Raw genomic sequence first — 26,146 nt, 5'->3', positions numbered from 1 at the left:
TATATATATATATGTATTGACCAGCGCCTGACTTCGTCCCATTTACAATCGGAGGTAGATCTATCTGCATTTGCTTCGAGAAGAATTATGTACAACTAGCTTGGTACCCGTTCGATGAACGGACTCAAAAGAATCGATCGTCAAGTCATTATGGAACAGTGTGCACTGCTTGTGAACGTTAGCCTCACTTGTTTACAATGGCCTCTTAGAAGACGGACTTTCCCAAGATTAGATTTAAACGAAACTAATGAAAAACGGAAAATTAAACTACAGTGACTTCAGACTCCTTAATGTAACTGAGCACCCTTTAGTTGATTCTGAATCACTGTTGTTGTTGTTTTTTTTTTGTTGTTTTTTTTTTGGTGTGTTTTTTTGTTGTTGTTTTTTTTTGTTGGGTTTTTTTCAAATTCGACAGTTAAGTGGTTCGGAAGTTCTAGGCGACCAAAGTGACGAACTTCCACAAATATAATATATAGATAATTATTTGAAGGCTAAGCTCCGGGGGACTCTTGTGGTTGAGAGGTTACGGTGTTCACCTCTCATACAATAGGTCCCGGATTCGAATCCGGATACCGATGATAAATTTTCTTCTCTAAAATGTTCTCTCACCTCCTTTCCTGCTCTTTAACAACATTCTGTCGTTTGCTTTTGTCTCCACTTTCTGCCCCAACCCCCTCACCTCCTTTGCCCCCTCCTCTGGGCTCCAAACTCTTTCTGCAGCCTTTCTACTGCTACTCCTCGACTACTTCTTACTGCTGTCTTTCAGCCACACCCCTGATCTTGTGGTAGGTAGGATCTAACACCTGGCCTTCTCGGAACAGGTTGTAAATTGTCGAGGGTTCCGTGTGCGAGTTGCGCACGTTAAAGGTCCCTTGGTGGTTCAAAATCGATAAAAGTAGGCTTCGGCTGCCATACGGGCAAAATTTAAAATTTCCTACCTATTGAAAATGTTCAATGTGTCCTGCGCGCTCATGACCGTACGCAGTTGCAGCGCCTTAAAACATTTTGCAATAAAAAATCATCTGCCTGTCTGTTGCCTATATTAATGGTCTCTACACCTTCTATCTCTCTTACACCCTCTCCTTCTGACTTTCTCTTTCTCATCCCCGCCTCTCTCTCTCTCTCTTTCTCTCTCCCTCTCTCTCTCTCTCTCTCTCTTTCTCTCTCTCTCTCTCTCTCTCTCTCTCTCTCTCTCTCTCTCTCTCTCTCTCTCTCTCGCTCTCGCTCTCGCTCTTTTCACCCATGGCCAGCATATATACTGAGTTGCAAAAGTTCTGTCACACCCATTATATTACGATACTTTTCGGTACAGCGTAAGAATTGCAGTAAAAATTAAAAGTATGACTTGTGTGACTTATGAGACGCCTTGTGCAAGAGCAGACGAAAAGAAATCATAAACCGGAAGTAGTGCGTGGACAAAGTGTCGGTATTGATTTCTCTAGGTCTACGTTGAAATCAACGCTTCCTGCACACAACATTTGCTTTGAATCACGTAGACAATGTGTGAACACACCTTACACACTATGAAACGGTTGGGTACTTTTTTCACCTGCTTTTTCAAAATAAAAAACTGATAAATGCAGAAAATAAAGGGGATGTGTGTATGATAAATTCTTAAATTGTGCTTTCCGCTGTTGCAAGACACGTAGATGTGTATAGAAGAACCATCTAACGCTTGAACAAACGTTTTAAAACCACTAGAACTGTCCAAGACAAGCCTAGGCGAGGACAACCAAGGGCGACAACTCGACGTCAGAATTGGGTTATTGTCAACACCCATGTACGAAACCAGTTCCAACTAAGTGCATAGACTGCCAGGTACTTTGGACTATCTTAAAACACCATTATTAGACATTTATAAGATCATGGGTTACATGATTATCGCCCTTTGCGGGGAGCCATTCTAACCCTGTTTCATCGAACAAATCGCCAAATTTTGGCACAACAACATTGGCAATGAAACTAAAGACGGTGGTAAAGTGTCCTTTAAGCAATTGTGAAGGTTTTAATTCATTGCATTGACGGAAGACAAAAAGTGTTTAAAAGAAGGGGATAGAGATTTCCCAAATCCAATGTCCCCCAAGAGGCCCGAATCGGTGGCTGAAATGTGATGGTATGGGGTGGAATCTCTGCTCTTTATCGTACACATTTGGTTACTTTTCAAAGCAACCTCAAAGGACGGCGGTATTGTTTCGAAATTCATCGTCACGTTGACTGCCCTACATGGCACGGATGATGGAACTTGTTAACAAGACAACGCCAACCACAAATGGCTACGATCAGTGAAAACTCCTTCCAAACTCATCACATCGTAGTTCTGGACTCGCCTGCAAGACCAACAAGCCTTAACCCAACAGAACATCTGTAAGATGACCTTGACTGGAGGATTAGAAACCGGCCGCCCTCCGTATAAACTCGTCAGGAACTAAAGACTGCACTTCACAAGGAATGGCAAGGGATTCTTCAGACAACCATAAGGACATTAATTCAGTCAATGAACAGATGTTTTGTATCAGTAATTCAAGCTGGAAGAGGCCACACGCCATACTGAGCAAACTTTGATTTGGATTTTGTAAGGGTCAGTGTGAATAAAAATTATCTCCCTTGAATAAAGAAAGACATTTGTCAATTACCATTCTTTTCTTGTCATGTTGGCAGAAAATGAATAAAGATCTCGTATACCAAATTTCTCTTTGCTAGGTAGAATAGTAAACGAGTTATTGTACTTTTAAAGTGGGTGTGACAGAACTTTTGCAACTCGGTATATATCATTTAGGAAGTGGAAAGCTCTGGTAAGCTTAATTGGTCGCTTTTAAAGGACATGCGGGCTAATCCAGATTTCGGGGGTTTCCAGAAATCTTGACCTACACCAAAACTTGGCGTTGCCCTACCTGTAAGAGAAGTTTAGTTTCATTGGTGTGTATATTTGTTTAGTTATAGAAAAAACTCTCCTTGTCTTTTAAAGAGACTGAATAAGAAACCAAAAACTTTGACTTCGATTTTCTCAAAACAGCATTTTTCGGGATAGCCCACTTGTCCTTAAAAGCGACCAATTACACCTAGGTAGTCAGTGTAGATTGACTTGACTAACTCTTAGTATATATGGCTTGCCAGTTCAGCTGGCTTGGTTCTTAACAATTATCATAAAAATCTACTAAACTTCAGAAATTTAATCTTATCTACAATCAAACTGTATACTTATTGCTGAGATCATTCATTTCTACTCAGTTTGGTTTTTATTAAATGCAAATGGTGATTAAATAGGAGCAGAATTACAGAAAAGGTCGCGTACAAAGGAGGAATAGTCTTCTGTGAACTAAGAGTTATTGATGGTCTATAGATACCAAATGTTGACAGACTTTGTTCATTATCCCTAGATACCATTAATGGCGTTGGTATTGCCATTGGATATTTCTGGCAGCAAGCAGTTAGTTTTATAGCTTAATTGGTATCTTACTGGCATATGGTGCTGATATACTGATTGAAATATCTTTCACCGACTTCGTCGATCCTCAATCGGAAAGGACTGTTAGGATGTAAATGCAAAAGCTTACATAACTTAACAGTGATGAAAAGGGTGTTAAACTGACACCAAATCGTGTCGATGTTGATTGACAGAGAAATTAAACTGAATATTGTCCCTCGTATTTTGTAGACCTGGGCGACCAAAAGGAGCATCTGTACACAAGTTTTACGAGCGGAGAGATCACGTGGCCACTGTCATCACAGACCCATCCCGAGGACTGTATAGTGGTAAGTCTGTATGTCTGTTTGGCAAGCTGGGTGGCTGGTTCTCTCTCTCTCTCTCTCTCTCTCTCTCTCTCTCTCTCTCTCTCTCTCTCTCTCTCTCTCTCTCTCTCTCTCTCTCTCTCTCTCTCTCTCTCTCTCTCTCTCTCAAATATGATATCTTTTTTTCTTCCTTTTTTCGGGGGGGGGGGGGGGGGGGCTCATGTGTGGTGTGGTTTTCAAGCTAACCGTGAGTGATTTCTTGACTTTGCTCCATTTTTTTGTTAGCTGTCTGTTCTAATCAGTCTAAAATAATGTTTTGATAAGATCTACTTTACTTTTTTGTTTAAATAATCAGAAGTCTCAAGACAGCCTACTACGCTGTTCTATTGCTCTTATTTTGCTAAAAGACACTACCGGCTTCCTGAAGTTTTAAGAAACAACAACAGTCGCCATGAACATTAGCACCGAAGCTTAGCTTTCTTTTTGTTGTTGTTTTTTTACTTGTTCTGTTTTGTTTTGTTTTGTTTAAGTTTTGGTAATTGCTTTACAGTGCTTGCATATGGTCATATGAACACGTTAGTTTGGTAGGAATTAATTTTGCAAACACAGATCTCTTTTTCAGTTTACTCTTCGATTTTAAACGTGACGAAGTCAACCGCTGGTCAAAATAATGAAATAGAAGAAATTGACACTTTCCATGCTTAGGGCAATTTTGAACCGTGTTTTTTTTTTTCTTCTTTCTTTTTTTTGTGTGTGTTTTTTTGTGGGATTTTTTTTTTGGTTTCTTGTTTGTTTGGCTGGTTGTTTGTTTTGTTTTGTTGTGTTGTTTTTTATTGTTGTTTTGTTGGGGGTCCATCTTAACCATCTTGTTTAGTGTACTTACGACCTTAGAGCATGCATCAAAGTATCATTGAGTGTGTATCTAGCTTACGATTACTATTGTTTATATTGCTGCTCATTTATATTATGTATGTGATTGTAAGCCTACTTGTGTGTGCATGTGCGTGCACGTGTGTACGTGTGTGTGTTTGTGTGTGTGTGTGTGTGTGTGTGTGTGTGTGTGTGTGTGTGTGTGTGTGTGTGTGTGTGTGCGTGTGTGTGTGTGTGTGTGTGTACTCGTGGTGGAACACCAAACCAATGTGCCTGGATCTGGACAATAAAGATGTTTCTTATCTTATCTTATCTTATCTTTGTTGGGGGGGGTTGGGGGGGGGGGTTCTTGGGGTGGGGGCCTTTTATGTGAATTTAAAAACAGATTTTGATGTGAATTCTTATTGAAAAATTGTCGATCAAAGGCACAAAAATGTAAATATTCCGTTTTCAAGAACACAAAAGCTTTAATTGGAAGTCACAAAACTTTGGCGGTCTTTTTCTCGCTCATTTTACCTTGGCACAAGGCGACCCCCCTCCTTCATTCGCAGATATCTCGGCTTCTATTCAAGATACTCTAAGGTATCGAATAAAAGAAAAGGGGGGGGGAATAAAAGAGGGTGGTGGACAAGTGGTCCAAAATTAATAAACGGAGGGGGGGGGGGATAAAAGGTGGCACATTTAGTCTCATACCTCTGTACTAGTATTAGGAACAAATCTGTTTTATTCCTCCTTCAGTGAATAAAAGAACAAGAGATCATGAAATTTTAGTGATTTTAGTAAGTTACTGTGAAAACGTTTCCCATTTAGGAACAAAACAGTTTTATTAAAACCATATAAACCAAATGACAAAAGTTTTTAAAATGCACAGGAAATTGAGGTAGCCAATACAGAGAGTAATTTGCTATTTACAAAAAAAAGGTACTTTCATTCAGATATCTAGATTCTGGATAAAATGTTTCACATGATTGTCGGTCGTGGCAAGTTGCAAAATAATAAACTGGGGATATGGAATAAGGAGCATGGGGGGGGTGCAAAAAAACTTTAAAATTGATAAGCGCTTATTCGACCACTTAGGGTAGATGGGTAATTTTTTTTAAAACAAAAACACGACAAAAGAACCAATTTTAAGATGATACATATAACTCCTTAGGCCAAAAATTCACGAGCGCCCGTTTCCAACTTGTCATGACACACATGTTGTGTACATCCTCATCGGCACAATTTAGAAAATGTAGGAATCTTCAGCCTCGATTTGTATGATTACAGCTAAGTTGAGCTGAATGGGATACAGCGTCCGCGCAGAAATGCAAAGATACAGGGACTTGATACGGTGGCCAGTTCCTTTCCACGCCGTCTTTACTTCTCCAACTCGAAGTCAGGTAGCCATTACTGCTGAGTGGGCAGGAGGAGGCGAAAAAAATCCGTGTCCGAACCGAGGCTCGAACCCGGACTTTCGGCTTCGGAGACGAGCGCATTAACCGCTCCGCCACCACACCCTCTTTTATTTATGTGGAATAACAGGCAGTAAAATTGCAATACCTGTCCCTACTTTACTATAACTGATATCAGAGTACAGAAAAGTTATGAGGGAGGTCATTGTAAGCATATGATGTTATTTCAGCTCATTCTGAGCCACCCATTATAGTGTGGTCAAAAATTCGTGGTGCTACTTATTTTCAAATATCTTCTCAACTATCGAACATACGTTCTCCAATTTTTGCCCAGTGACTTGTATCAACTTGTCTTAAAGGGGGGTGGGGGGGGGGGGGGGGAGGTACACCCCCAAAGCCCCGATTCGGCTCAAAATTATGGAATTTGAGTTGTAGGTATTTTTAGCTTCCTCAGCCTCTCCTACAACTATTTCATCGCATAAGAACCTCCAAAAACCCTTTTTTTCTAATACCAGGCATGTTTATCACCACCATTTCCTTGTAAAGTCATTATTTTATTTGTTCTTTACCGGCCGTTTTCTCAAAACGCGACTTCTCTCTATACTTTTTTGAATAACTCCACCATTTTTCTTCCAATCTTCATTAAATTTTCACAAAATGAAGAGAAGATGAATTACTAAAATTTGTCTGTTGAATTTTTTATATTTGGAAGAGTTTTTTGTTGGTAGTGTCTTGAGTGTGAATTTTCACGGATTTTTTGCAAACTTGAATGGTACCTCAGAAAAAAATTCATTAAAATTCTAAAATTCGTTTAGGAAAAAAACAACAGACAAATATTTAGATCTAATGTTTGTTAACACGCATGCAAAAAAACTATCAATTTCCAAGAGCAGTAAGTGCGGTATTCATTAAGTAAGACATGTCAACAAAATCCAATATGGCCGCTGTATCCGTGGAAACGAAAGTTTTTTTTCTCAGATTTGATTACGGTTTCTAAGACTCCCTACTATGCTTGTTATATGTGTGAAATTTGGTAAAATTCGGTCCAGAAATAAGCGAGATAGCCTTCAGGTGTAGCCCCCCCCCCTCTTCCCTTTAACAGATCAACATTTTTTTTAACACTTGCAAGCTGTATTCTAGAAAATTCCTTAGTAAATACTTATAAAAAATCCAAGTGGGTGTTTTCTACATATTTTAAATGTTTACAGCTGGGGCAATATTGCTTTTAATGGCAAGTCAGTCAGGTTCTTCTAATCGGGACATTAAGCTTATTGAACGCATGTTTTGAGAGCCAGTAGTGCAAAAATGTGTTCAGTATAACAATAATTTCTTGTAACAAGTTTTGCAAGTAAAAATTGTCATCGATGAGCTGTGACGTAGGCCATATGCCTAATCAAAATGTGTGTGAAAAGCTCGAAGTGCCGTGAACAATATCATTTTACATGTGACCGAGATTTCTAGTATTGCGTATAAATTTATGAAGAAAAGTTTTTTAATCTAACCCCAAATGTTCTGGAGAAAAATGATTTAGTTAAGACAAATTGATACAAACTGCTATGCAAAGTACGGATGACATTGATCACCCGTTAAAGAGACATTTGTGGATAAGCTGCACCACGAATTTTTAACCGCACTATAATTAATTAACTTGGCCAAAGTTGTAAGTAGCCACAAATAAATCACCTCTCTTCATAACTAGCTTTTTAAAACGTCTTTCCACGGATATTCTTAGACCTATTGCTTTGGTCAAATTAGTTCAGTACGCTCCTAGGTATTAAGGACACCAAAACTCCTTTCCCATAATAAAGCAAATGATTGGTGGGCGCCACTGATCGGCCTTACTTCATTTCTTTTTCCCACTTATTTCTGTCACTCTATAGTTGTTTCTCGAGCAGGTAAGCACGAGGCTATGCCTTCTCTGTTCAGGCCCTGTATCTCGGACGGTTGGCTCCGGCATTGGAGGCCGGGTTGGACGAGTTTCTTTTGATAAATTTGCCTTGAGACCCATCCATATCTTATCGAGGATCAAAAGCGGCGACTAAATGTAGTTCTTTTGTCGCTGTACTTCCTTTTACTTTAAATAAATGCCAACACTCTTTGTGACTTGACGAGGACTTTAATGATCAAGCACAATGAAGACATACGTCAGACGATGCGTGACTTGGACAGAAACGGAACAGAAATAAAGCGGATGAATATGATTGACAAATATGGGAAATAATAATATGGACACAAAGAACAGATACGAATGATGGCACATACCTGTAGTCTTGTTGCAACTGAATGATATTCCTCTACGCCCCCCCCAAGTCTTTGGAGTGGAACAGGAAAGACTGATATAACATCAAGGAATACTGGTGATATAACAAGGAACATAACGAGAGATAGGAATAATGGCAATGTCTGCTTGGACCTATGAAAAGAAACTAAGAAAGCAAATGATTAATTTATAAAACTAAATAAGTTGATAAAAAAGGGCATCAAAAACAATTGGTAGAGACCTAAGTAACTTTGAATATCTGCACAAGACAAACGTTCTAAAATAAGGCGGAAATAGTGCTTAGTGACCATAGCCACCCACTGACATCGGAATTTCAACTATCGACCCGCAGTAAACGATACATTTCCAAAAAAGCAAGAACAGACAGATATAGAAATTCATTCGTACCAACTGCAGTGAGGTTACTGAACACACAGTGCTACAAATGAAACAGAGAGAGAGAGAGAAAAAGAGAGAGAGAGAGAGAGAGGGGGGGGGAGGGGGGAGAGAGAGAGAGAGAGAGAGAGAGAGAGAGAGAGAGAGAGAGAGAGGGGGAGAGAGAGAATGAATGTTTTACGGAGCGGTTGTCCCAGCTCGTGAGACATGTAAATTTATTTACTTGGCCTAATGTCCTGTCTTGTTATGCGTTTGCGTGAGTGCACCTTTACGTATAACGTTTGTAACGTCTACTGCCATTGTTAATGACCAAGACAAATTTCTCCCTGCGAGATGAATAAAGATTGTCATTGTCATTGTCATAATTGAGTGTCAGAATCAGACTTGGATTTAGAGTCAATTGGCTTGGGGCTCTGTCTGGCTGATTGTCGTGAGCCGCCTGGAGGTGTGCTCACGCTTATGGGAACATCTTGCTCTTGTAGGCCAGGGGCGTTGTGCGGCTGGAGCGCACCTAGAGCACGCGGGGTGGCTCGAGTCTGAGGTTGTAGGACTACCGACCGTCTCGACAGCAGGGCGTGGATTAGGTGGTGATTCTTGCCCGGATTCGGGGACAGCAGGCATCGGTTGATTGTGTGCTGGGGGGTCCTGAACGCCAGCTGGTTGGGGTAGATCCGGGCAAGGGGAGGGCGGCGAGGTCACGCTTGGCTTGGCATGCTCTGGGGTGGGACTATTCTGAGGCACCGGCAGTGGTGATGAGGTGCCACCTGGGACCATCGTCAGTGGTGAGCGCGGGACCACAGGCATGTATTTGCGGAGGAACTTTCTGTTGCGAACGATGACGCGGCCAGAGCCATCCACTCGAACGACATACTGGTCGAATTGGCGTACTTCCACCACAATGCCCGTCTTGTCCCATTTGGTCGGGTGGGTTCCCTTTTGGTTCTGTATGCGCACACAGTCACGGACGACGAGTGGAGATAAGATGCGAATGTGCTCAAAGAGGTGCTCAGCGGTGCACATGTGCCGGTTCCTCAGTGCCTCCTCTCGCAACAGAAGGGTTTCACGCCAGGTACTGTGAGGCTGATACTTCCCTGGGTGGATGGGTTGAAGTCCCGTATTGGACGTCCAAAGATACACATCGCTGGGGGTAGGTGGGTGTCACGGTCAGGAGTGTTCCTGAATTGCAGCATTGCGCGCTGGAACTTGTCAGCGTTTAAAGATCCCTGTGCACCCGTGTTGTCAGTGATCAACCGCTTCACAGTCTTTACTCCAACTTCAGCGCGACAATTAAAGTGGGGAAAGGCGACTGAAGAGATTCTGCGGTGGACACCCCAGTTGCAAAGGAAGGTGGAGGTTGCCAGGGACGTGAACTCTGGGCCTCTGTCCGATGTCTTTTCATCACTGATGCCATACGTGACAAAGATGCGACGCAACGCTGCAAATGAGGCCGGCAGATCCATGGGAGGCTTCTACAACGATTGGCCAGTTACTGTACCTGTCGATTGCAACTAGGTAGCTGTGGCCTCTATGATGGAAATAATCCGCCACAATTCATTGGAACGGGTATGCCGGTGCCATTGGAGGGGTGGGAGGTGCACTCGGCTGGGAAGGTGCCATGCGGTTGCATGACTGACAGCGAGCCCGCACGTCAGTGATGGCGGGGGGGTCATGCTGGTCCAGAAAAACGAGGCCTCAGCTCGGGTGCACATTTGGGACACACCCTGGTGAGCAGAGTATAAGGACTGGAGGAATCGCTCACAGAGCGACGGGGGGATGACTACCTAGTCGTGGTACAGGATGACACCATGAAATGTCGTGAGGAATTCCCGGAATTGATGGTATGGGCGGAGATCAGGGGATAGAGAAGGCCTGTCTTCAGGGAACCCATCCTCAATGGTGTTACTCAAAATGGTCATTGTGGAGTCGCTGGATGTTGCAAGTCGAATCTCGTCCCAAGTCACTGACTTGATCACCTCAGTAGGAGCGTGGTCAGGTTGGGAGCATACCTGGTTGGTGTTATCCAGTTCCTGGGTGCGGATGGCAGAAAGAAAGTCGTGTTGCAGTACAGGTGTCAAGGGAGGGTCATCAAGGAGCAGAATGGGAGCGGCATCATCAGGAAGCCTGAGAGTGTTAGGGCTGCCCACGGGTCTGCGGGAGACGGCATCTGCTGCAGCATGGCGTAGACCAGGGATGTGGATGATGCGGAAGCGACATCTAAGGGACTTCTCCTTGAGGTTCCTGAGGCGGGGATTTGGGATATCGTCGAGACACCTGTCCCCAAACGTCTTCAAAGGAGGTTTGTGGTTCACTGCCACGATCAGGTCGGAACAACCCAAGGTGATATGGCGTGCTCTGTCTAGTGCATCAACCACAGCCAGGGCTTCACATTCTATGGGCGCATAGCGGGACTCGGCTCCTGATGTGAATCGACTCCCGACAGGGTAATCTTCCACCCTGTTTTGCTGCAAAATGGTTTTTCCGAAGGACATGTGCAATGTTTCTGGAACAGCCAGAAGCCTATGCCATCCTTGCTCTAGTCGGTGGCTAGGCAAGTTGGTTTCTTCTTGTCAAATATATCAACCCCTTGATGGATTTCATTGATGATAGCCTCCTTTGACCTTTCAAACAGACGGTCGAGCTCCTCTGTCCATTCGAAGCGTTTTCCCGGATTCAAGGCTTCCCGGAATGGAAGCATGCGTTCAGCGGAAGCGAAGGCATAGGATACCTGATTGATGAGACCGAACCAGCTCCTGACGTCGGTGATGTTCCGAGGTGTGGGGAAATGTCGAATGGCCTCCAGGTAGCGGGCACATGGGCGCACGGTGGAGGGAGTTATTTCGAAACCCACAAACTCAACCGTAGTTTTGGCGAATTGGAATTTGGATGGGTTGAGTGTGGTGCCACATAAGTCAAGCCACTTGACGGCCTGGAAAAAAGCTTCCTTAATAGAGTTTGACCACATAAGGGTGTCGTCAATGCATTTGGTTTTGTGGGGGAAGTCGGCAACGATCTCATCGAAGCGGCGGCTGTATCCGTCCCCGGACGATATGTAGCCTTCAGGGGACACGAGATAGCGGTATCGACCCCTTGGGGTGATAAACGTCGTCAAATTTCTATCTTCTTCAGCAAGAGCGATGCTATGGTAGCCATTCCACGCGTAAAAAATGGATTTCCTCGTGTGGGGAGGCACTTTGCGGGCCTGGTGGAAGGGAAACTGAGTGTGGTGTGTCTCCCGCATTGCATGTCGGTTAAGCGGTTGGAGGTCAACCTTGCGACTTGGTTTACCCGACTTCTTCGGACAGATCACCATCTTGTGGCACCAGGTGACTAGGGTGCCGACGGGGACAGGCTCGATGACCCCCAGTCGCACATCTTGACCTAGGCCGGCTTTGACCTCGTCTTGCTAATGGACGGGGACCGGGATGGGGGTGTGGTGAGCCTCGGGACGGGCGTCAGGGTCCACCATAAGGTGGATGGGTGGGCCAGACATCATTGGTTGTAGTTGATGTTCGCACACGTTGAATGTACTGGACCTGTAGTGATCTAGGAGCCACTGCTTTAAGCCCTCTCTGTTCTCTTCTGTGGAAGGAAGCCGATCGAGGTAAAGAGGAATATCAATCATAACTCCCTCCACCGTGCGTCCATGTGCCCGCTACCTGGAGGCCATTCGACAAACTTGTTGTATACATGATGGTCTAGGGATACAGAGTGCGCATTAGACACTGGTGTGGCCGAATCTGCACCACATAGCCTGTCAAAGGTGATAGCAGAGTCATCCAGGGCATTGGTGGGGTTGCAGTTTCGTGACGATTGTCGGCAGAGGTTGGCGAAATGACTGGATAGGCCATGTCTGGTGCATCTTTTACCGGACACTTCTTCATACGTTCCTGTCTACCATTCCCATGGTCCAGTTTGCAGCAGTAATTGTAGGGGAACGCTTGGCCCTTGCTGTTGCCTTCAACGAGGTGACTGGCTGACCTCTTGCCACTCTCCTTCGCCTCCACGTAGCAGAGTGCGTCCTCAAGGGACATGTCCTGTTTTGACTAGCCTAAGATGTCAAGTCGGATCTCCTCATCAATCAGACCTCGGATGAGGACGTCACGAATCATCACATTGCTATAGTCCACGCTGAATTTGTGAGCATCTGGAGGGCACCTAGGGCATTTTATCTTGAAGTTGCAAACCCCGGCCTGGCCCCAGAGGCGGGCGCGAAGCCTCCGACAGGCTCGTCCCGGTCTTGCTTCATTTGATGTAGCTGTACCCGTGCTACCATGATGTTTTCCTGGCGCACCGCCAGGCTCTTGATGTTCTTTAGGACAGTGTCCTCTTCGCTGGAGGCTAGGGCGCCGAGTGTCCTTGTGAGGTCTTTTCGTAGCGACTCGTCGCAGCACTCGAGAAGCTGGAAGACGATGTCTGCACCAGTGAGGCGAGTCACATGTTTGTAGTCGGCGCACCGTTGGGTAAATTATGACCACACTCGCTCGTTCCGGATGCACACACGACAGGGCGTCGCACTTTCTCAGCCTTGGCTGCCACAGTCGGTGCGTTTGCTCGTGCTGTATGGGCTGTGGTGGCGTGGTTGTCAATGAGGCGTGTCAACACCTCGATCGGCGTAGATGCAGGCCACTCCACGTAGCAGCCAGGGGCAGGGCAGGGTATGGTGGTCATGATGCATCTTATATGTCTTCATAAATAAATGCCAACACTCTTTGTGACTTGACGAGGACTTTAATGATCAAGCACAATGAAGACATACGTCTGACGGAACAGACATAGAGCTGATGAATATGATTGACACAGGGAAATAACAATAATGACACAAAGAACAGATACGAATGATAGTACATACATGAAGTCATGTTGGTACTGAATGATATTCCTCTATACTCCAACTAAAACAATACCCTGAATAGGATTTACTGCATGTCCTTCATATGTCATTGTTCTCCTTTTTTTCTTTCTCTCATCCAGGTAGTTCTTCATTGCCGAGTATAGAAGAGCCCTACACACGACCTCGTGACCCGTTAAATCGCCAGGGCACGGCTGAAGAGATTGCGGATCACGACTCTGATCTACACTCAGAATCTAACTACACAGACGCCACTCTAAAGGTAACGTCAAACCACATGCGATGAACACATGTGTTTGTGCTTTCAAAAGCAAAATTAGATGAAAGGAAGGAAGAAATGAAGAAGGTAGAAAGGAAGGCTATGAACAAATATATATTTTAACACAGGACTTTACTAGATACTGTTTTTTAATCGAAATATTCTCTCGAGCAGATGAGTACGAGGCTAGGCTTTCTCAGTTCAGGCCTTGTATCTCGGACGGTTAATTCCAACATTGAGGCCGGGTTAGACGATCTTCTCTGATAAGCTTGCCTCGAGACCGGTCCTTATCTTATTGGGGATCAAAAACGGCGATTAAATATGAAAAACGACTATAGGCAGAAGTCTAACACTAATACATACACTGGTGATGGAACATTCTTGCAATACGCTTTTGCGTGCCGATAGTGTAATGTTTGTAGTGGGTAGCCGTTTAGTCTGTAATCGCCTAGCCTCTTCATTGATTCATTCAGTGCTCCTGGATGTACACTTTTTTGCGTTTGGATGTACAGGGTGATCTAAAAAGAGTTTTTTTTCTAAATATTTCGCCCAAAATCTGTACCAGAATGTTGTAATCTGGAACAGATATAATTCATTGAAAAGGAATTTGTTTCACATAAATTCACAGAGAAGAAATTTATTTTTGAAAACAGAAATAGCTTTTATAAAATTTTAAAAAACACCTGTTAATGCAAAATGCAACAATTTGAAAGATTTTGTAAGGAAAGTCATGTAACGATTCGTTTGGGGTTTTTTTCTTTTCCTTTCATTTTATAAATCTAATCTTTCCATCCCATTAACCTTTAAACAATGTAGGGTTTTTTTTCGCTTACAGAGTAAATATTTTTTTAATTCTGGAATTCCGAGAACCAATAGTTCTCCTTTGAACTCGACACATTTTAACGTGTCGTTCAGCGGTGGCCAAACACAAGGATCCACTCAACCGTGAGTACTCAAAGCCATGCACAATGGACACCTTAGGCCCCAATTACACAGGCCTAACGATACCGTCTCTCTTTGGGCGGTATATACCGGTGTTATATTCTGCCCCTCTGTCCTGCGGTTCGACAGCTAGAGCTGTGTAATTGAATAATTTGACATCATAACCCCGGCACGGTATGGCTTAAGTGGAAATTATCAGTGGCCATTTCCGCGCAAGACGTGCAGGAGACATAGATATAGATCTGCCAGTACCAATCTAGCAATGGATCCTGTGGTGTTGTGGTTGTGGAATAAACGATGGGAGAACAAAATAGATAGGAAGACAAAGAGGATGTGGGTTCGTTCAATTTATTTGAACAGGCAACAAGTTGGCGAGTATAATACGCTCTTTGAAAATATAAAGAACGATGATGAAAAATTCTTTTGACAGTCCAAGTTCCAATGCCATCTGTGTCCATGTTCTCTCTGTCAGGTTTCGATCACTATACCTTTTGTCGTTTTTAGTGCATAAAAACGATTTTTCTCTAACAAACCAAATCAGATATACGTTTCGGTCTTCTGATCCTTCATCAATGTCTTCTTCAACTGGAGGCGAGAGAGACGAACGTTCACTTGAATCATACATTTTAACACAGGGCGTGCTATTCCAGGAAAAGAGGAAAGCGCGGTTTGTTCATTTCTCGTCAAGCCGCCTTGAGACCGTGCCCTGTGTCGTAAACTTTGACCTACATCTTTCGAGTGTCCACGTGACGGCTTTACGACAATTAGCCTCAATTTCAAACAGTCACTATGTTATACTTGGAACCATTTCCGTCAGTGCTTCTCGGCACAGCTTGCCTTATCCTGTGTAATTGGGGCCTGACAGTGAGGAGCTGTTTTAGAGGCAATTTGGGGGGGGGGGGGGGTGAGGCTGGCCAAATAGACAGCAATTTGTGGAGTTGATATAAACTGAAAGGTGAATATGGGCTTTGCCAAGGAACCAAATTTCACGCTTTTTAAGACGATCGATAGCTTCGCGAACAGGAGAATGGTATAGTAGTAGATGAAGATCTACCTTGAGAATGCGGACCGTTAAGAATTCGGAAAGTCATTGCTGCAGACATCGTCTATGGACAGACGTCTCATGGGGTTATCTACTGAATTCTGCACCCTAGTGACGTTTAAAGGGGTGCGAACGGTGTGTGTTTGACCTGAAGTGGTCGTTTTGTCAGGGAATTTTTAGTTCTGATTCTCTACAGGTCCCAACTGATGGACATCAGTCCACCTTTGACATCAAAGAAGGCCTTAAGGGCGTTTTAACATTATTTCCCTACCTTGTGCGAAACTAATGAAATGAGTTGGCGGTGAGGAAATGTTGAATACAAAAAGCTCTCTGCTCTTTATTAATCTTAACCCTGATCTCAGCAGGCAAAGGGAACTTGTGCAAAACTATCAGCAAACTTCGGTTGGCCTGTTAGACTACTGTAGTTTGCAATATGGCGCAATCGTCAGATTTTTTGTGGTAGGCCTAATGCGAACTAGTACGTTATGCTATAAAAATGGGGACATAGCCGTAAATGGATTGGTTTATTTACGCGCTATGTAGAGCAAAACCATTCTCTGAATTTAACTAAAATGAATAGCAGACAAATTCCTCATGATTTCCAAATGCTGTGTACAAATTTGAAACCCAAAACTTCTGTGGGAAGGAAAATATTTACCAAACAAGGGGTACAGTTTTTGTTTTGGATCACCCTGTATTTTTACTACACTCAATTCTAGGGATAAAAGTTATGCTTGTATAGTGTGTTTTAGTGTTCAGCCCAGATTCTAGTTTGCTTTCGTCTTGAATGTTATTGTTCTGTGAAAAAGTTTTCAGCTGACGTCTCAGCTTCAACGCAGTGAACTGTGTGAGCAAAATTTGAACATGGGAAGAAAGTGTTCGGGATGGGGCAGTAGAAGTTGTTATGCCAGCCGAAAGGGAGATAGCAAAAACACAATATTATAGATTTCCAAAAGATTCAGAAAAAAGCACAGAGGATCAAAAGTGTCCCAAATAAATTAATCTTAGAAGATGTCACTGATTATAGTATGGGAGTTTGCTCTCTGCACTTCCCACCTGATGTACCTTTGGCGCGGGCTGGAAGATATAATATGGTACCCACAGAGCCTCTATCAATATTTCCAGAAGTACTACCATCATTTTGTGGCACACCAGCTCCAAAAAGAAATAAAGAGAGCAACTCTAGAGCTGTTGATATTGATGAAATAAACGTATTTTTAATTAGGGGGGGGGGGTCCCACAAGCGAGCTAACTCCTTTATTTCTGGGTCTAGAAACCTTAAATTTGGCATACAACTTCGTCATGATACAGGTATTACGATGAAAAAAAAATTTCCCGGATCCAAGATGGCCGCCATTTTTATGGCGACCATATTGGATTTTCACATCATGTTTTCAAATCAATACTCCTCTGAAATTTACCGATGGATTTTATTGTCCTTTGGCACACATGTACCCAAGAGGCATATAAGTTAAACATAGTCAGTATCATTCGATATCTTATTCGTTTCGGAGTTACAGGAAGAAGCGTGCAAATCTTGTCAAAAATGCAGAAAACGGTCAATTTTCCAAATTTTTTAAATCATAAAATAAAAAACCAAGATAGATATAAAAAAACGCTGACTATGTAATGTAACCACCCCTAAGGGCAACAAGTATGCCAAGTGCCATCAAGATACACTTGTAATCTTCAGAGGAGTTTTGAAAAATGTGTCAAAAATTAAAAAATCAAATATTTTTGACAAAAAATGAGATACCTCTCTAATTAGTGAAGATAGAATAACAATTAGGGCTGGAGTCTGCTCGATTAATCGAAGGCTTGCGAGCGACGGACGGCTCGTGCCAGAGGCTTGCGAGCGGGTTTGAGCCTTGCCCGCTACGGGAGTTGCTACTCGTGGACGGCGGACGGGCTTACTGATTTGTATCGTGACGTCACAAACTCTTTTTTACTGAGCGCGCGATACTTCTTCTCCATTTTTAGTACCAGTGAAAACAGCTCATAACAAAATGTGAGCCGACGAAGATGTCACATTTTCACTGTTAAAGCACCGAGGTCGCGAACGGTCTGCACTAGGCTATTTACAGCCCTCTTTGCCTTGCACCAAAACCAGCGCAGCCTCTCGCTTCCTCCACGTCCAGAGTTCAGAGTTCACGCCGCGAGCGGGGTGGATTACCGGTAGATCTTGCGCCTCGGTGCAGACGAGCGGTGTTTGCCTGACGAACGGTGTTGTACTGACGAGCGGTGTTGTCCTGCCAGGGCGGTAGTTCGACTCAAAGCAGATTTATTGGCACGAGAGCAAGCCCTTAGCACAAAGCAATACGAGACCCAAAGCAGGTCTTGGGACCAAGTGCTTTGCTCTGCTGCGATTTGAGTCTTGCCTGCCGTCCGCTGCACGTATGCCTTCGATTAATCGAACAGACTAGTTTGTGGCGCAGTGACACTGTGCGCGGGGTCTCTCTCTCTCCCCCTCTCTCTCTTTCTGACGTTAGTGGTTTCGCGGATTGCAAGCAGGGAGGGGAAGGAAGAGAGGGTCAGACACGAGTGGCTTCGCGGATTGCAAGTTGGTGTGGGTACTTGAAACTGAGGCTAGACTCAACGTATCATGCTGGTGATTTGATTTGATGATTTGACCTAGTGATTTGAGGCTTGTGACTTGAACTAGGGGCTTACGAGCACGAGCGTGTTTGTTATCGGGGTACAGCCCTAATAACAATGTAACAAGAAAAAATGTTGGGCATCCAACTAGCTACGATTGTGCCAAAGGACAATCAAATCAACAGAGAAATGACTGAGAAAAGGCAAAAAGTATTGTAATACCCAATTTGACCCAGATTGACCAAAAATAGGTTGGACCCCCCCCCCCTTAAAGGAAGAGATGCCTTACCCCTAGTGGGTCGAGGGGATATAAATAGACCCACTGTTTCGTCTCCAGGAGGTGCAACCCCTTCAAAGACGAGTTGTCGCACATGGACCCCAACCCTCTGAGACCCGGATGTGACACCTGCTTTGGTGTATCTTCCTCGTCTCCTTATTTCTTGCTTTCTTCTTCTATCTTTTCTCGCACCGCTGACCTCATGTGCAGCAAAAAAGAGAGGTCTCCCATCCCACAGAGTGGGCGCCTCGTTGACCGTGAGGTGCGACCCGTGCGGAGGGAAACCGGCTACCTGGCGGTTGAGGTCAGGGGGGGGGGGAGACTGTTCCTCCTCCCCCTCTTCTCCCCCTCACCCCTCTTCTATCACTTTTTCTTCTTCTTCCTCTTCTTCTTCCACCTCACAGCCCATCCCTCTGATGGAGTGTGAGGTGGTCCCCCGCCCCTCTGTCCTCGCCAACACACCTCTTTGGCTCAGGTTTTCCTCTTAGACGGGAGGGTGGCACGGCCCATGCCACTCAATCGGTTGAGAGCTGAAACCCCATCAAGCCCTGAGTCAATCTTGACGGGAGGGTCTTGTACTTTCTCGTGAAGAGTATAGCTCCGAGGTAGCCCTGGCACAGCTCCGGTTATCCGAGCAATGTGTCCCCTTGTTGGACTCGGTGGCGGGTGGGGAGCCCCGGAGTCGAATCAACCATAAAATTCATATGGAATCAAAAACAAAAAAGACCCTTCCCCAGCTCCCAAGGTTCATAAAAAGTCTCGGCTCGCGGAAGCGGGTGCGGCCGCCGAGCCGAGCAAAAATTCTAAATATGGTAAAAGGACCTTTACCGATGCCTCCTTCCTCCCTCCTCCCAAGGAGCTTCCGAGGCAACCGTACGTGGCCATCTCCAGTTCAAAAGACGCACAGAGAAAGATTAACGATCTTGAACCTCTTTAAGACAGGAGATGTCCTACGGAAAGTTCTGAGATACATCCCCACATGTGTACAGAAACTTTCCTGTGGTGCATTCCTTGTCAAGTGCGCAACTGAGGACGAAGTGACCAAACTCCTGGATACCACGACCTTCGGCGGTATTCCATGTAAGTCCGAGCGCTACCAGAAATTTAACCGCTCGAAGGGCGTCGTCCGCAGCCATGAGCTGAAAGGCTGCTTCATGGAAGAAATTGTGGAGCACTGTTAGGGAGTGGTCGAAGCCCGCCGGATTACTCTTCGGTGGGGGGGGATACTACTATTGAAACAAACACGATTGTCCTCACATTCGAATCGTGTCGCCCTCCAACCACCGTTCGGGCATCTTTCTTGATTCTTGACTTACAACCCTATGTGCCGAACCTCTTCGCTGTTTCAAGTGTCAGAAGTTCGGCCATAGCCAGTCACGGTGCCGTGTGTCCTCGTTGTGGCAAGACCGGACATCCTGAGAAGGAATACAAGGCTAGTCCTTGTTGCCCCAATTGCCACGGCCAGCACACAGCTTTCAGCAAGGAGTGCCCAACTTGGCTCCAAGAACGCACCATCCAAGAATACAGGGCGCGAAATGGCTGCTCCTTCCAGGAGGCCCGTAAGGCTGTCTGTCCGCCAATCATAACCCCAGTCATTGGCCGCCCAGGTGGTCAGGAGGTCGGCAAATAATTCTACTGCCGACCTCCCAAAGCCCGCGATCAACAGGATCTATGCCTAATAACAAAAAGCCCTCTACTATCCGTGTGGCAACCCCCTCTGAGGTGCCACTTTCAAACCCCCTCACCCCTTTTCTATCACTTTTTCTCCTTCTTCCTCTTCTTCTTTCACCTCATAGCCCATCCCTCTGATGGAGTGTGAAGTGGTCCCTCGCCCCTCTCCCCAGCCCCCTCCCCCCTTCCCGGCCCCCTCCGTCTGCTCCACCTCCCCCTACCCCTCCAGCGGACAAACCCCTGCCTATTGACGAGGACAGCTCCGACCCCCCTCCCCGGCTTGACCCCGGGAAAAGCGGAGTCCGTCGCTCCTCCAAATCCCCCACTAGACCGCCGTCCAATCCAGGACGGCAACCTAGAAAACACTCTGCTCCCCCACAAAAAGGAGTCAGGGTGTTAATTCGAAGCCAGGACCTTTATGCTCCAAAAATCAAAATTTAAAAGACATAATGCCGGTCCTGCAATGGAATGCCGGCGGAATCCGACCTTCCATTGCAGAATTTCAATACTTACAGGCCACACTGTGCCCACGTGTGGCCTGTATACAAGAAACAAAATTCGCCCCGGCTTCAACCATGGACTTAAGAGGATTTACTGCGTATCATCAGATTCACACAGAGAACCAGATTGCTTCCGGTGGAAACACCATCTACACCGACAACATCACACTCCACAGATAAATACATCTTACGACGACCCTCCAGGCTATTGCCGTACGGGTCACCCTGCACAGACCAATCAGTTTATATCCCACCAAATTACCCCCTCAAAATAACTCAACTAAATAAAGGCTCAGCTTCCAAAACTCTTTATTTTGCACGGTGATTGCAATGCCCACAGCCCCATTTGGGGAGACAAACCAGAAAGGAAAGATAATAGAAGATTTTTTATTTCAAAATATGTCTCTTAAATGATAGGTCCCCAACTTACAGAAATAGAGTCACTTTTGGCACTTCATCCCTTAACCTCACCTTTTGTACCCCTGACCTAGTCCCAGATTTTGAGTGATCTGTGCTGGATGACCGTGCGGAACATTTCCCAATTCTTTTCAAAAACAATAGCCTCCAAAACGACCCGATCCCAGAACGCTTCAACTTCAAAAGAGCAGACTGGTACGGGTTTGCCAATCAATGTTCCCAGATTCTGAACCCCACTTTCGACCTCAACTACAATAAATTCAACGAAAAGCTTTTAGAAATATGCCAAAAACACATACCAAAAACAAAAACAAAACCCCGGAGGAACAAGATCTGGTTCTCTGAGAAATATGGGTTGCAAAAAAAAAAGAAAGCAGCGTATTGAAAGACCGTCAACAACACCACCACAGAAAACAAGATTAATTATTTAAAGGTTCAAGCTGTGGCACGTAGATGCCTCAGGGAGAGCAAAAGACAATCATTCAAAAAATACATCTCCAAAATCAACAGCCAGACACCACTCAACCAAGTTTTCAAAATCGCTAAAAATTCTTGGAAAGACGCACAGACACCATTCGGCGCGTCCAGAGGCCGGATGGAACCACAGCTGAAACAGAAGTAGACATCGCAAACACAATAGCTGCATCTCTCGCCAAAAACTCATCCCAAGCAAACTACAACACCACTTTTCAAAACATCAGAACTAACAAAGAACAACAACACCTAAACTTCCACTCAAACAACACTGAAACCTACAACGTAGACTTCACAATAGACGAACTAACATCGTGCATCTCGGACCGGGGCGATACAGCCCTGGGACCGGATGACACCCACAACCAGATCATTAGACACTTACCCTCAGAAACACTTACACTCCTACTAGACATTTATGTGTCGGTCACACTGCTTTCCGGAGTCCTGGTGTCTCGCCACTGTCATTCCAATACCCAAACCAAACAAAGACCACACACACTCAACCAATTACAGACCAATAGCACTAACGAGCTGTCTGTGCAAACTTATTGAAAATATTATTCTCAGGCGACTCATGTGGTTTCTGGAGACGACGAGCTCGCTGAGCGGTCTCCAGTGCGGATTCAGGAAAATTCGATCCACTCTGGATCACCTAGTCCGCCTGGAGACCTTTATACGCGGGACGTTCGCTGAAAGAGGCCACATGATCGCCATCTTTTTCGACCTAAAAAAAGCCTTCGACACAACCTGGAAGTACGGCATTCTCCGAGACCTGCACGCACTCGGCATACGCGGTCACCTCCCTGCCTTCATTGGCAACTTCCTGAAGAACCGTTCCTTCCAGGTTCGTGTCGGATCCTCCCTTTCAGACTCCCACCAACAGGAGGAAGGAGTCCCCGGGGGGAGCATCCTTTCTCATCTCCTATTTGAAATCAAAATAGATTCCATCGTTAAAAAAACTTCCAAAACAGCATAGACGGCTCGTTATACGTTGACGACTTTTTGATATGCTGCCATTCGAAAAATCCTCATCTGAGATCTATGGAAAGGCAGCTGCAAAAACTCGAAAAGTGGGCAAACAATAACGGTTTCAAGTTCTCCCCGTCAAAGACGGTTGCAGTACACTTCTGCCGAACAGGCAGACGTGTGCTGCAGCCAGACTTGACACTATACGGGGAAAGGATTCTCGTCCAGGACCAAGCTCGTTTCCTCGGCGTTATATTCGGCAAAAAACTCACATTCATACCACACATCAAAGACCGTGTAAGGTACCAAAAAGCGTTAAACGCTTTGAAAATTATATCGCATCCGGAGTGGCGCGGGGACTCAAAACACCTTCTCCACTTGTACATTTCCTTTGTCCGGTCCAGGCTTGACTACGGCTGTCAAGTCTACGGATCGGCAAAACCACTCATCCTGAAAATGCTAGACCCAGTACTAAACCAATGACTCTGCCTCGCTCTGGGGGCTTTCCGCTCTTCACCGGTGGAGAGCCTCCAGGCCGAGGCAAACATACCATCACTCTCACTCAGACGCACATAACTCTCACTACAATACGCAATTAGACAGAGCTCAACACCAGAAAATCTAGCGCACAACTGCATTTTTTTTTAAAAACAACCCAGAAACCAAAAACAAATTCCAAAACAACGAAAAACTCATCAAACCCTTCGGCCTCAGAATCCTTGAGAACCTCAAAAACTTACACTTTTCCAAACAAGACATCCAACAATTTTTTCCCCGACCTCCCTCCGTGGCACCTCACCAAGGCAAAAGTAGACTTACAGCTGACCACACACAACAAAGAAAGCACAAACACCAAAACTTTTTAAGCAGAATACAAAAACCTAATAGATAAATACCCCGGTGAGGAGCTCATCTTCACGGATGGCTCCAAAAGAGACAATAATGTGGCGCCACAACCCTATCTTCCAACAGTACACACCAGAGGAGACTCCATCCAGAAGCCTCCATTTTCTCTGCGGAGGCCACTGCCATTGACAAGGCACTGGACTCCGTAGAAAATTCTCCTAACAAATCTTTCCTTATCCTTTCTGACTTTCGGTCTTGCATCACCTTACTCACAAACTACACACTCCTACACCCAAAAATAGTTAGGCTACGACAGAAAATTCGCACCCTATCTGAAACGCGCGCGCGCGTGTGTGTGTGTGTGTGTGTGTGTGTGTGTGTGTGTGTGTGTGTCTCAAATTAATTTTCTTTCATATTTGTTTAAACATTTATAGAATGAGAAAGATGTCTCTTGTATCCGTTGCAAGTGAAGAACCAAAGTTATCGTACTAGTGTGCCACAGTCTGTATTTCATGGTAAAATGCGAACGTAGTTCATTTTTATATTGACGAGTTGATACTCTGTCACTGATGTGATATTCCTTGGATATCCGATAAACTCTCACAAAAAAGAAGCAACAACAAAAATGATTTGAATTTAATTAAGCAAGGTTCGTTGTCGGCTAGTCTGGTGAGTACATACAGTGCGAGAATGCTCCATTACCCGCACCAGCGCACTTATCTATCGCCGCTTTTCGCATTGACCCTTCGCGAACGGAGGCGGCCCTCAATGCCGGAGTCAACCATCCGGGACACAGGGCGTGAACTGAGATGGCCTAGGCACGAGGCCAAGTGGTAAAGGAAGTGAAAACGGATGAAAAGGGGGAAGGAAGTGGTTAAATACATTATGTTGCACGTGCCGCTCGACATAGATGTTCATTCGTGTTTTACTAGGCTTCCTCGGGGACTGAGGAAGCCTACGTGTTTTACCACCATTAGAGTGGTGGCACCTACCACAGGTGTCGTACACAGTCGAGAGGCCACAGAGAATATCATGAGAAGAGCGTACTGTCGCTAAATGTGCATAATAATTAGCTCAACGTGTTTTTGAATAAATATGAACAACTGTTGTAGAAATACTTGTATCTCGTGGAAGGAAAAGAAGGAAAATGACAAACACACTTGTATCTGGTGGAAGGAAAAGAAGGAAAATGACAAACGCAGGAGGATGTTATATTGGCGAAATAGAATGAAGAAAAAAATAGAAGAGAAAAGAAATAACAAAAACTGTTGGGTAGTGTATGGTTTATGGAATGGCTCGGTTTACACCGAGCAGAGCATTATTAAAATACTAACTTTTAATTTGGCAGTGGCTATTCATGTTTGTTCAGAAATATAAAATCAGGAGGTTGCGTGCTCGTATCTTATTATCCAGTTAATTTCATATTGAAATCTCTGCAAGAGATGCGTTCCTACTTTAATTGTTCGCTTTAATATAAAGAATTAATCTATTGATAACATGGCCTTAATATTTTTTTCTCCGGTATTCTTTTGATGGTTTTTAATAGAAGTTTGCTTAGTATTGAGGTGATTCAATGAAGGGCACTTACTTAAAAATTGAGACTGCTTTGTTTTCTACAGTGCAATTTGTTATTGAAAATACATAAAGATAACACAGTAATCACATTTATTGCAGTTTTCCTTTCAACGTTTTGCATGTAGGAGACGTGGGTTCTATTACCGTGCAGGGAGAATTATGCAATACATTTTCTCCGTTTTTCTGCTAGCATACTGGGACGTTGTATCCCTCTCAGACGGGTTGGTCCTGGCAGGCAGAGTAGCAGCATCCTGTCTTCTAAATTATCTAAAGTGTCCTCGGGAGTGTGAAACATCTACAATTACTATTCTGGTGACACGTAGTTCATAACCCTACGATAGTTGACATCTTTTACAGGCTCGAATTATGCCCTGAGAGGCACACTAAAGGTATTGCCAATGACATATAATGTCCAGAGTTGTCAGGATTGGGTACATTAAAACAGATTTGTATTGGTGGACATGAGTGGGGTGATTTCTACAAAACACAGAAAAGAGTTGATAGATTAGACCCATAATGATTCTTATTTTCTTACTGATAAAAATGTATCTTGTCGATTAATGGGTAATTAAAAATACTCACAAGCAGCAAAATGACTGGACAATGAATAAGGAGACAGGCGTGCTCTGCATACTTTACACTATTGGGTTTTTTATTCGTGACAGTAGACAGTTATATAGCTTAACACAATGACTTCCCAAACAACACATACACTTCATCATGGAATGAATGAACTATATTTTGTAGCACGAATATCACTAGATTGTATGCCATTTAGCTTTAATAGATATGATAATGTAAAAAAAAAATCTGCTGTTGCATCTGAGTTAAAATCATTTCTTTTTTCAGTAAAGATTATCTGTTCACTCTTCAGGTATATAATGCATAGTGATATCTTACTGGATGGACTGTATTAGCGTACATTTGCTGCCTAATAGTGCTGTACATGTCATACATTGAAAGGATAAAGATTATGGCGATGGCATGTTTCTGAGTGTTTTCAGAGGGTCTGCTGGGGTAATAATAGTTGTAAAGTGCATAGAGCATGCTCTTGAGCATGGATATGCGCTATATAAATGCA

General features: G+C 44.3%; 1 protein-coding gene across 1 annotated transcript in view; it reads left to right on the top strand.

The window, feature by feature from the left end:
* The window catches only part of LOC101857227, an 84,973-nt gene that overhangs the window by 21,786 nt on the left and 37,041 nt on the right, over positions 1-26,146 (top strand). The window contains exons 5-6 of the mRNA XM_013091344.2: positions 3,656-3,753; positions 13,621-13,760. Coding sequence (XP_012946798.1) covers positions 3,656-3,753; positions 13,621-13,760 — 238 coding nt within the window. The remainder of the gene's footprint in view (positions 1-3,655; positions 3,754-13,620; positions 13,761-26,146) is intronic.

The sequence above is a fragment of the Aplysia californica genome, unplaced genomic scaffold (genome assembly GCF_000002075.1).
Source record: "Aplysia californica isolate F4 #8 unplaced genomic scaffold, AplCal3.0 scaffold00034, whole genome shotgun sequence".
Lineage (NCBI taxonomy): Eukaryota > Metazoa > Mollusca > Gastropoda > Aplysiida > Aplysiidae > Aplysia > Aplysia californica.
This window is presented reverse-complemented; position numbering and strand designations above follow the sequence as displayed.